The following is a 12,174-nucleotide window of genomic DNA, read 5'->3' on the forward strand; positions in this document are numbered from 1 at the left end:
AGAAGGAGAGCAGGTGAGTTGGGAACCCTGCACTGAGGTTTGCATTAAAATCCTCTCAGAGCGTTCAATGTCTCCAAAGTCTCCTCCAGTTTTTAGGTTTTTCTTGGAATCCTGTGGTTCCACGTGGAAAGGGTGAGAAAATTGAGGATTTTGGGGTTTAAAATCCGAATTTTCGCTGTTTCCTCTGTTGTTTTCAGGGGATGATAGGACCTCCAGGAGCACCAGGACCAAAGGTGGGTGCTGAGATCCTGAACTCCCAGGCCTGGAATCTCGGGTTCCAAGGAAATTTTCTGCCTCTAACCAGCATCATAATTAATCATCATCATAGCTCCTGTGGGAATCATTGGATCAGGGAATGGTTTGGGTTGGAGGTGACCTTCCAAGGCCACCTGGTCCAAACCCTCTGGACTGCCCAGGGACACCTTCAACCACACCAGCCTGACCTGGAGCCTTCCAGGCTCAAAAGCAAAAACAGGGAATAATTTTCCACTCCCTGGACTTTGGAATTCCTTGCTGCCAAGGAACGAGCTGGAATGGCAGCAAGGTGGGATATTTTCAATAATAAATGGCACTTCTGTGGCCAGGGAGACTCCAGAGTCCCAAGCTGGAAGAGCTGTCCTGTAATTAATGGAAAATTGGGTTGAAGAGCTCCATCCTTCCCTCCCTCCCTCTGGATGGCAACAGGAGCCAAAAATGCTGGATCTGTCTTCATTCTGGTGGAAATTCCCTTCTGATTTCTTCCAGGGAATTCCAGGACCTCCAGGGCAGAAGGGAGACCAAGTGAGTGGAACAGTGAGAGAACATTTGACCAGCTCAGGTGCAATTATCCTGATTTTTCATCCCATTTTTCCCAGCTTGTTCCCTGTGGGATCCAGCAGGGCCATCCTCGAGCTCAGTTCTCCCCTCTCCTTGGCTCTTGTGCTTCTGGGATGACTTTGGGGCACTTTTAAGGAATAAATGGTGGGAAAGGGATGAGCAAAAAGTTTTCCCCGCCTCGCATTTCTCATTCCATTGGCCGCCATTCCTTCCTCTTGCCTTGCAGGGAAATCCAGGATTTCCAGGTGCTCCAGCCTTGGAGGTAACTTGGAGTGGTTGAGAGCCCTTCTTGTCCTTCAGCTGTGCAGCTTCAGTCCCAAAATTCCAAGATTCCAAGCGCTGTGTCCCACAGAACAATGGGAAGAACACCCGGACCTTTTCTCCAACCTTCCTGCCAAATTCATCCTCTTCTCCCTTGCTCCACTTCCCGTATTCCCAATATTCCCATTGTCCCCTCAGAGGAGCTCCACTGCTCTCCAGGAAAGATAAGGATGAAAATTCCCAGCACTGAATCCGTGTGCTCCAGGCCTGTCCCTGCCCAAGCTCCCGATCCACAGGGATGAGCCCTGCTGGACACACACAGCTCTCCATGTCCCCCCAAATTCCAGCTTTAAGGAGAAACCTCCATGGTGGCCACCTCTGTGTGGGCCATGAGATTTCTTACCCCATAATAATTCTTATCCCATAACAATTTTTATCCCATAAAATTCCTTGCTTTGGAGAAGGTATCATGAAAACGAGATTTTAAAATTTGAATTGAATTTAATTAAATTTTTTAAACAGAGGATTTCTGTGATCTCTTCTTCTCCTCAGATTTCAGGACCTCCAGGCACGAAAGGTGTCAGGGTAAGACTGACATTTAATTAATTAACTAATTAATTAGCACTGCTCGAAAAGGCAAGATCTATTCCTGGGAAATCAGAGGCTGTTCCATGTTTCCAGAATTCTATCTCCCTTGTGATTGACGGGAGAGGAGAGGAGAGCTTAGAAAAGTCTTGTCCTGGGGATGTTTCTCTTCTTGCTTTTATTCACATTTTGTACCTGGTGTTCCCATTCTAGCCTTAGCCCAGGGGAAAATTGGGGATTTCAGAAGGGAGACATCACTCAAGTACAGATCCAGCCCAGTCCCAGAAGACACTTCCAGCTGTTCCCTGGCTGAATTATCCATATTTTCCAGCTGCTTGAGAGAATTCCAATCACTTTCTCAGTGGCTTTGAGGTGGAACATGACCTGGAATATTTTAAATGGAATTTTTTAATTCGGCTTTTTTTCCAATCTTGCTCTCTCACTGCCATCCTGCCAAGAACCTTCCCTCTGTGAGAAGGATTTGCTGCGGGACTGATTCCCCTTGGTTTTTCCATGGAAATTCCCTACAGTGCTTCAGACCTCCTTCATTCCATAGGCACAACAAATTTTTACTTTTTTTGCTGGGATTTGATGTTGGAATCACCTCCTTTTATTGGTCCTAATTGCCCAGACTGCTTAACCTGGGCTGGCAAAAATCCCTCTTTTCTTTTAGGCTGAGCTTAAGTGGTGCCCTGGGAATTTTGCTGTGGCCTTGTGACGGAATGTGGCCTGGAATATCTGAATTTTTTGATTATTATTCATGATATTTCACTGACAACATGCAGAGAGAAATGACAGGTGTTCATTTTATTCAGTTTAAACCAGTAAAAATGTGTTTATGGTGCTAGGTAGTGTGGCAACAACTGTGATGAATTTTGGATGGCAGAAGACAGGTTGGAAAAAATGGAAAAAATTCCTTATAAATCCAGGCTGGATGGATGGATGGATGGATGGATGGATGGATGGATGGATGGATGGATGGATGGATGGATGGATGGGCGGATTTTGCAAAGGAAAATTTTCCAGGGTGCAGAGAAATGAGTGGTGTTCATTTTATTCACTGCAAACCTGTAAAAATGCATTTATGGTGCTGTGTAGTGCGGCAACAACTGTGATGAATTTTGGATGGCAGAAGACAGGTTGGAAAAAATGGACAAAATTCCTTATAAATCCAGGATGGATGGATGGATGGATTTGGCCAATGAATTTTTTCCAGGGTGCATTAGAAGTGCAAAATGCAGCCCTAAGGAGTCACGGGAGCAGGGCTTGGCTTCCTGCAGGATATTCCTGGTTTCAGGTGTGTCTTTTATTCCCAGGGAGATCCCGGACCAGCCGGACCACGAGGAGACAAAGGAATCCCAGGAGAAAAAGGGGACAAGGTGATGACCTCGCGCTTCCTTCGGGGATAAAAGGATTTATTTTGTTTGCGGCCACCAAGGAAACTCTGAGGGAGACGGAATTCCATCCATCCAGGAATCCAGGGGAAGATTTCCATGTGTAGAAATCCAAAGCTCCTGGAAAGGAAATCAGGGAGGGAATAAATGCTCAGCTCTTTGATTAACCATGGAAATATCTTGGATCTGCTCTGGCTTTTCCTGCTCTGGGGAGGTTTCTCCTGAGCTTGGAAAAGCTGCTTTGGTAAGACCCTGAATCCCTTTGTTTTTTCAGGGAAGTCCAGGATTTGGAATTCCTGGCCAGCCTGGGCTGAAGGGAGACGTCGGTGACCGGGTGAGTGGGACAGTGGGGTGGGTGTGGAATGGGAAGAAGGGCCCAGGGGACAAACCAGGAGGTTAGGGGACAAAATCTCTCCGTCACCTCCATGGATTTGTTGGTCCTGAGGAGATGAACACTGGGGAGGTGACAAGGAGCCCGGCTGGTGACCCTGTGGAGGCCTGGGGTGATGGGATCAGGTGCAAAGGTGGGATCCCCCAAAATGTAGAGAATTCCTCGTGACTGGAGGAAAACACGGGTGGTCAACACTCAACTGGTGGCTCTGTGGACAGAGTCCAAGTCCTATTTCCAATTATTTCCCCTCCTGAAAGTCACCTTGATCTTCATCTTCCTGACTTTTGTGTCTAGGAAGGTCTTGGTGGCTCCCATGATGACTCCAGTGATGTCCAGGAAGGGTTGGGTTGATCCTTGCAGTCCCCTTCTCCAGGGACATCACAGTCCCGTTCATTTTAATCCAGCAAAAATTGGCAAATCCCGATATTATCAATGAATATCTTTGGAAGAGGGGTGGGAAGCTCAAAATCTTGATGGTTTCGAAGTGGGGGAGACAGGAGGCACCTCTGGACAGGGTGCACTTGGCACAGTGTCCCACAGCCTCTCGTGGGACATTCCCTGTTCTCCCCCTCTCTCATTTTACCTGGAATTATCTTACCCGTGTCATTCCTTCTGCAGGGAAACGTGGGATTGTCTGGGAAGCCAGGTCAGAAGGTGAGTCCATGGAAAGCTTTGTTCCCTGGGAGGGTGGGCAGGCCCTGGCACAGGGTGCCCAGAGCAGCTGTGGCTGCCCCTGGATCCCTGGAAGTGCCCAAGGCCAGGTTGGACGCCGGGTCTTGGAGCACCCTGGGATCATGGAAGGTGGCCCTGCCCATGGATGGGAGTGGAGCCAAGTGGTCTTAGAGGTTCCTTCCAACATCTTTGATCAGGCCTTAAAAAACTCCTGCTAATCCTCACCTGCAGGATTTTTCCCAGAAAAAGTTGAAAACCAGACAAGAAATTTCAGGAAAAGATCCCACCTGTGGAATTTGTTCAGTGAGTGTCTCACTGTGGGCGTTCCTCAAGCAGGGGTCTCCCCAGAGTTGGCTACAGGAAGGTTTGGGAATTGTTCCATAGATCAGTGAATGGAATATTTAGACCAGGTCAGCTTCCAGGGCATGGAAAAATGGGATGTCACAAAATGGGGATGCAGCCAAGCCAGGAGGTGCTAACGAGATCTGTTAATGAGGTGGCAAAGTGGAGCAAGGAAAGGTGTTTGGGTTGGGAGAAGGCCTGGAGAGGCGGTGTCACAAATTTCCCAGATTCCATGGAATATTCTGAGTTGGGAGAAACTCACAAGGATCATCCAATCCAGCTCTTAAGGAAATGGGATCAAACCCATGACCTTGTGGGACAAACATCAAACAGAGCAAATGAGGACCCATCCATGAGAGCTCAGCTGATTTAGATGGGAATAAAAATTAAAACGTGGAATGGGGACTGATCCTGTGTCCAAGACTGGATCCATCTCGAGTCTCTGCTAATCTGAGCTGCTCCTGGAGGTGGAGAACCTCAACAGATTCTGTCCTGAGTGAATTCCAGGGATGACTGTGGAGTCTGGATAGATGAGGTTAGAGATGGATGCCTTCCAGCCCAATAATCCTACAAAAATAACAATACCATAATTAAATAAACTGAAATGCTACAAGCATATATTATTAAATAAATCAAAAGAAAATAAATATTAATAGTACAAATCCTACAATCTCCCAGCCCTTCCTAGCACGGGGTAAATGCTCTGAGCCCAAACTTCATTCAGGATTGTGGGAGCAGCTCCATGACCATGGACAGTGCTGCTGGGATCTGCCCCTCATTGCCTGAGGGCTGTGGAATGCAGGACAGGAATGTGACAAGTCTTGTTTCCCTCAGGGGGAGAGAGGTGAACCAGGATTCCCTGGAAAACCAGGAGAGGCCGGGCTGAGAGGAAAAGACGTGAGTAAAGGCAGGATCCAGGGGGATGGAGCTGCTGATCCCTCGGGACCAACCAGCAATCCCAGCTCTGAAATGACAAACAAGGGACAGCTTTTACTCCTTGTTACTCAACATCAGTGCCCAGAGCAGCTGGGGCTGTCTCTAGATCCCTGGAAGTGTCCAAGGAAAGGTTGGACAGGGCTGGGAGCAGCCCGGGACAGTGGGAGGTGACCCTGACATGGCAGGGGTGGCACTGGATGGGATCTAAGGTCCTTTCCAACCCAAAACATTCTGGGATTCTTTGATCAGGATTGCTGTCACCGAGTCACATCTGCTGGATGTGGATTTAGCCCAGGTGCAGCCACACCAGCCCTGAGGGGTCACTTCTGGTTCTGAGCCTCAGACTATCTCAACTTAGAAAGGATCCATCAAAACCACGGAGCCCAGCTCCCTGCTCCGCACAGAAATGCCCAAATATTTCCCTTTTGTGGCCAGACAAGGTGGGTCCTCACAAAAACATCAGAACAGCCTTTAGAAATTTCTTCTGACCCCAGTGAAGAGCTTTCCTCAGCTCTGAGGGCTGGGTTGGTCCCTGGAAATGGAATGGGAACACTATTGAGAGTTCCCTCTTGGGAGCAAATGAGGTGGGCCCTCATAAAAGAACATGGGCCCCTCACAAAATCAAGATGGGCCCTTAAAAAAGCAAGATGGGCCCTTACAAAAGAAGATGCTCACAAAAAACAAGGTGGCCCCTCATAAAAACAAGGTGGGCCCCCACAAAAACATGACAGGCCCTCACAAAAGAACCTGGGCTCTCTCAAAATCAAGATGGGCCCCTCACAAAATCAAGATGGGCCCTCACAAAAACAAGGTGGCCCCTCACAAAATCAAGATGAGTCCTTACAAAAACAAGGTGGCCCTCACAAAAGAAGATGGCCGCTCACAAAAAACAAGATGGCCCCTCAGAAAAACAAGGTAGGCCCTCACAAAATCAAGATGGGCCCTTACAAAAACAAGGTGGCCCCTCACAAAAGATGTCCCCTTACAAAAAACAAGGTGGCTCCTCACAAAAACAAGATGGCCTCTCACAAAAACATCGTGACTGGCTTCTGGAAAACTGGGTTTTTATACATTGAGCTTGATGTCACATGATCTGGAATATCCCCGTGGTCAGTTTGGGATATCCCTGTGGTCAGTTTGGGATATCCCTGTGGTCAGTTTGGAATATCTCTGTGGTCAGTTTGGGATATCTCTGTGGTCAGTTTGGGATACCCCTGTGGTCAGTTTGGGATATCTCTGTGGTCAGTTTGGGATATCCCTGTGGTCAGTTTGGGATACCTGTCCTGCCTCTGTCTCCTCCCAGCCTCCCATGAATTCCCAATTTTGCTCCTGGAAAACCTTTTCTGACCTCAGTCAGTGAAGAGCTTTCTGCCGCTCCAAGGGTTGGGTTGGTCCCTGGATGTCAAGCGGAGTAGGATCACCCAGGGAGATCTTGGGAAAAAAGGAAGCAGCTGCATTCCAACAGCCCTGACTTAGGAGTTGTGATTCCAGAACGAGAACTCAGAATTTGAGTAGGAAATGATGGTAAAAAACTTGGGAAAACCCAACACTTTTGTGTTGTAGAGAGGAAAGGCTCCTCTGGGACCATGGCAATCCCACCCTTCCCAAGGTGCCAGGAAAACAGCAGCTGGAAAATGAAAAACTTGGATTTGTCCTGAGGTTGATCCCTGCTCCTTTTATTTCCTGTTTATTTGTCCTTAGACGAGGCTGTGGAGAATCCTCTTCACCTTTCTTTTATCTCAGATTTCACATCCCAAAAGGCTGGAACAGAAAAACCAAAAAAATAATTTAAATGGTTTTTGGGGCTTTTTTTTTTTTCCCCCTGGGAGATGCTGAAAACAGAGTGCCACGAATGGAATCCCAGGATATCCCGAGTTGGAAGGGACCCACCAGGATCATCCAGTCCAACCCTTGGCCCTGCACAGGACACACCAACAATCCCACCCTGTCCCTGAGATCATTATCCAAACATTCCTGGAGCTCAGACCAGTGGGATTTGGTGGCAATCACCTCGTCCTACCCCTAAATTTAAATATTCCAGTCACCCCACACCTTGTGGCCCTTTTTCCTTGTTTATGGGAATGCTGTAAAACACCATCCCTAATTTACGACATCCCAAAACTCACCTTTATCCCAGTTTTCCAAGCCTTAAGCAGGGAGAAAGATTTAACCTCCATTGGAGCCCCTGGTAGGTTTGATGGACTCGGTTCTCTCCCTTTAAACCATTTCCTCCAGGTTTAAGTGCAATAAAATCCCTGCCACTTGAGGGAAAAACATTTGGAAAGCTGCTCCTCTCTTTTAGGGAGAAGCTGGAGTTCCTGGAGAGCCAGGAGTGAGAGGACTCAGGGTAATAATTCCAATATTATATTATATTATATTATATTATATTATATTATATTATATTATATTATATTATATTATATTATATTATATTATATTATATTATATTATATTATATTATATTATATTATATTATATTATATTATATTATATTATATTATATTATATTATATTATATTATATTATATTATATTATTCCTTTCCTGTGGGAAAAAATTATATTTTCCTTCCTATTTTCCTTTTCTGAGCTGTGGCTCAGGCTCTGTTTGGGGTTTTTTTTTTCTCTCAATCTCCTCTTGCAGGGTCCTCCTGGACTCCCAGGACGAGCTGGAGAGCAAGGAATGAAAGGAGATCCAGGAGAACCTGGAAAGGATGTAAGGAATCCCTGAAGGAGCAGCTGGGAGAGGGTGGACTCTGGGAGAGCTTTTATTTATTCCCAGCATTATGAATAAATAATATTTATTTCTTCAAATTGGGGTTGGGTGGATCCAATGTGGATTGATCCAGCAGAGATGGATTCACTCCATTCTTTTTTCATCCCTGTGGAAAAAAAAATCAGGGAAAATATGACCAAGTTTCTCATGACTTTCCCTAAATCCTATTCGTGAGATTCCCAAAAATATTAAAGCAGCTCCTCCCCCATTTCCCCCTTTTCTCTGTGTCCATTTCAACAAGAATTGAGAGTTTAAATTAAATTAATTAAATTAATTTAATTAATGTAATCTAATTATTTTATTTTATTTATTATTTAATTTACTTTATTCAATTTATTAGATCAAATTATTTTACTTCTTATATTTAATTTATTTTAATTTTTATTATTTTACTTATTTTGACTTTTTTTTTTATTCGTGCTGTTTATTTTGTGGGGACAGGGAAGGACACGAGGCAGAACAACCACAGCAGCAATTCCCAAGAAATTTTGCTGTGCTGGGGGGAAAAACTCATTCCCAGAGATCCAAAGGGTGTCTTTGGATGGATCCTTTGCAGCCATTCCTGCCAAATTCCTGATTTGCCTGCAGGAATCGGGTCCTGAGTCACCAGACAAGTGGGACTGGGAGAAAAGCTTCAGGAAATATCCCCATGGATCCCAAACAGATCCAACCCCAGGCTTTCCCAAAGAAATGGTGTTGCTTCCTCAGCCAGGATGTGGTGGCAGGGGAATAAAAGCAAAATTTGGGTTGCACGAGAGGTAATTCTGTTATTCCAGGTGGGATAGCAAAGGAAAAACCAAGAAAAGCAGGAAAACTGCCAGGAATATGAGCTCTTCTGGAGGTCAGGCTTCGAGTAAAGAGCAGAATTGCTCCAAATTTAACCTAAAAATGAGAATTAGGGAGACACGAGAAGGGGTTGTTTGGTCCTTCTGGAAAAGGTGGTGTTAATTTGGGATCAGCACCCAGGAAATGGGAATTATAAAGGAGAACTAATGGATCCCTGCTGGTTTTCGGGGAATTGCCCCAAATTTAACTAAAAATGAGAATTAGGGAGACCCAAGAAGGGGTTGGTGGGTCCCTCTGGAGAAGGTGGTGTTAATTTGGGATCAGCACCCAGGAAATGGGAATTATAAAGGAGAACTAATGGATTCCTGCTGGTTTTCGGGGAATTGCCCCAAATTTAACTAAAAATGAGAATTAGGGAGACCCAAGAAGGGGTTGGTGGGTCCCTCTGGAGAAGGTGGTGTTAATTTGGGATCAGCACCCAGGAAATGGGAATTATAAAGGAGAACTAATGGATCCCTGCTGCTGTTTTTCAGGGAGATCCAGGGAAGGACGGCCTGAGAGGTGAAAGAGGCCCCCCAGGCCCAGAGGTAGGTCCTGAGTCCACGTTTCCGTGCTGGTGCCACCACCTCGGGCAGGTCAGAGGGGAGGAAAACCCAGCTCAGGTCTCCTCTGACCCCCCAAAAGTTTGGGATTTCAAAGCAGAGCTCCTGGGATGGGCTCGGGAACTCGTGGTGGCTCAGGGGCCGTGGTGGTCCCACATCTCCACAGAGCTTCTTTGGGACCAAGAACGTTCTTCAGGAGCCAAACAGGATAAATTTCTGGAATGTCCACGGATTGTTCCTTCCTTCCCTCCTCCTGCAAGTTGAAGAAGGGCACATGGAAAGGGTTGGAAGGAGGAATGGCTTTGGATTCCACACATCCAAGATCTTTAGATGTGGGAACAGCTCCTTCCTTAACAGAGAGGAAAACGCCACGGGAAGCGGCACCAGTGGGGACACGGAGATTTCCTGGTTGCCACAAGATCCAGACCTTTGGAAAAGCAAAGATTTATCCAGGGAAGAGGCATCCCAAGTTCTCCCTTGGCTGGAGATGCCCTCGGGGCCTTCCTGGTGCCCTTCATTCCACCGGAATCTGTCGATGCAGAACCCGGATTTCAGTGAAATGAAGCCCCTCAGAGAGGCAGGTCAGCCCCACCTCAGCTGATGTTCCTCACCCCAGGAGCCTCCAGGCTGGACCTTCCCAAACCCCTGCAGCTCCTCCGTGATTTCATCCACACACGGTCCAAGATCTCTGGCCTGGAGATGGAATTCCATCACTGTGACCTTCTGTGGGAGCCCATCCTGCTGGAGGTGTTGGGCCCAGCCATGTGTCGGCCACCAGCACCATGGCCACCTCCAGAAGGGACCACCAGCCACGGGGACACCTTGGCCATTGTCCTCCTCAGTGTCTTCTGCACTGGTGGCACTGGTGGCACCGAGGGACCGCCACAATCTTTCCTTTCCCGCCATGGCCAAGAGGTGAAGCAGAGGATGGAGCAAAGCTCTGGCCCAACCTCACTTGGAAAGGATGATGGTTGGATGCTGCTCATGGGCCAGGCTTTCCCAAAAATTCCATCTGTGCCTGTGTCCAGTGGAGGAGGGAGGGATTTAAACCCCTAAATGGGATTTATTTGGGATTATGGAGTGGGCTGGTGGCAGACAAAGGGACCTCAACAATCTTTCCTTTCCCCCACATTTGTGGCCAAGCGGAGAAGGGGATGGAGCAAAGCTCTGGCCCAAACCTCACATGGATGCTGCTCTTGGGCCAGACTTTCCCAAAAATTCCATCTGTGCCTGTGTCCAGTGGAGGAGAGAAAGAGTGGGGTAGGATTCAAACCCCTAAATGGGATTTATCTGGGATTATGGAGTGGGCTGGTGGCAGACAAAAGGTCAGATATGGGATTGCTCCCCTTGCTCTTCTTGCTCCTCATGGAAATGTTGGAATTAATGAGCTGATCTCGTTTATTCCAAGGGAGAACCTGGCCCACCAGGAAGAGGAGTGGAAATGAAGGTAAATAAATCAAAATTAAAGACCATATAAATGTTGGAATCACCTCCCCATCTGTCTAGATTGGGATGGCAGAGGGGACACAATGTGTGTCCCCTTGGCCATTGGCCACCTCCAGGAGAAACCTTCTGGAGAGCAGAGGGGGAGAAGTTGTGATTTTTCTCTCCCCTTGCAGGACCTGGAGAGGCTTTTTGAAGCGTACGGCATCAAGGTAGGAGATCCTTTGTCCTCCCTCCTGACCAGGGGATGTGATTTGGCTTTTCCATCTCTTCCCTCTGGAGGTGGCATTTGCTACCCCAGCCATCCCAGGAAGGTTCATTCCATTTCTTTTTCTGGGTTGGATTTAGGTATTTCTGGGACAGATTTTTTGCTGCCATTTTGTGGGGTGGGTGGTGGCTTTGAGGCCCCTGTGACAGCGACGCTCGGACCTTAAAACCCCTCTAATTCCAACCTCAGCACCTTCCACCACCCTAGATTGGTCCAAACCCCATCCCACCTGGCCTTCCAGGGATGGGGCAGCCACAGCTTCTCTGGGAATTCCGTTCCAGCTCCTCCCCACCCTCCCAGCCAAAAATCCTTTCCCAATATCCAGCCTGAATCCTCATTGCATTTAAAACCCTCCTCTCTTGTCATATCCCCATATTCCCATGGAAAATGAGAATTTTTACCACTCTCCCTCTTCTTTAAGTCCTCTTAAAGTCCTGAAAGGCTACAAAAGTAGGGTTTTTATTTAGGATGGGGACAGACCCCACAAAAGCTCCATGGATCAGCTCCTTGATCCCAAACCTGTATTGAAACCAGGGCTGTCCCTGTGAGACCCTGGGAATCCGTCACTCCTTGTTTTGGGGTGGCTGCCCTTCCATTGTCACTGCTGGGGACAGGAGGGTGGCTCTGGGCTGCCTCACTGGTGTGCACTGGTTCCAGCTTATTGGGATATTGCCAATATAGCTGGGCAGGATCCAAAAAACAGTAGCTGTGGTGTTTCACCCCACAGACACTTTTGGCTGGTGGATGTGTGGTGTTTCACCCCACAGACACTTTTGGCTCTATGGGTGTGTGGTGTTTCACCCCACAGACACTTTGGGCTCTATGGGTGTGTGGTGTTTCACCCCACAGACACTTTGGGCTGGCTGGGTGTGTGGTGTTTCACCCCACAGACACTTTGTGCTGG

At 47.4% G+C, this 12,174-nt stretch overlaps 1 protein-coding gene across 1 annotated transcript in view; it reads left to right on the forward strand.

Moving 5' to 3' along the window:
- Positions 1–12,174, forward strand: part of LOC102045590 (collagen alpha-1(VII) chain-like) — a 104,828-nt gene that overhangs the window by 44,926 nt on the left and 47,728 nt on the right. The window contains 13 exon segments of the mRNA XM_031061892.1: positions 3–13; positions 198–233; positions 745–780; positions 1,630–1,662; positions 2,979–3,041; positions 3,331–3,390; positions 4,066–4,101; positions 5,296–5,358; positions 7,700–7,744; positions 8,040–8,111; positions 9,491–9,544; positions 10,968–11,006; positions 11,179–11,214. Of these exon segments, the coding sequence (XP_030917752.1) occupies positions 3–13; positions 198–233; positions 745–780; positions 1,630–1,662; positions 2,979–3,041; positions 3,331–3,390; positions 4,066–4,101; positions 5,296–5,358; positions 7,700–7,744; positions 8,040–8,111; positions 9,491–9,544; positions 10,968–11,006; positions 11,179–11,214 (584 nt within the window).

Source organism: Geospiza fortis, unplaced genomic scaffold (assembly GCF_000277835.1).
Source record: "Geospiza fortis unplaced genomic scaffold, GeoFor_1.0 scaffold61, whole genome shotgun sequence".
NCBI classification, from domain to species: Eukaryota; Metazoa; Chordata; class Aves; order Passeriformes; family Thraupidae; genus Geospiza; species Geospiza fortis.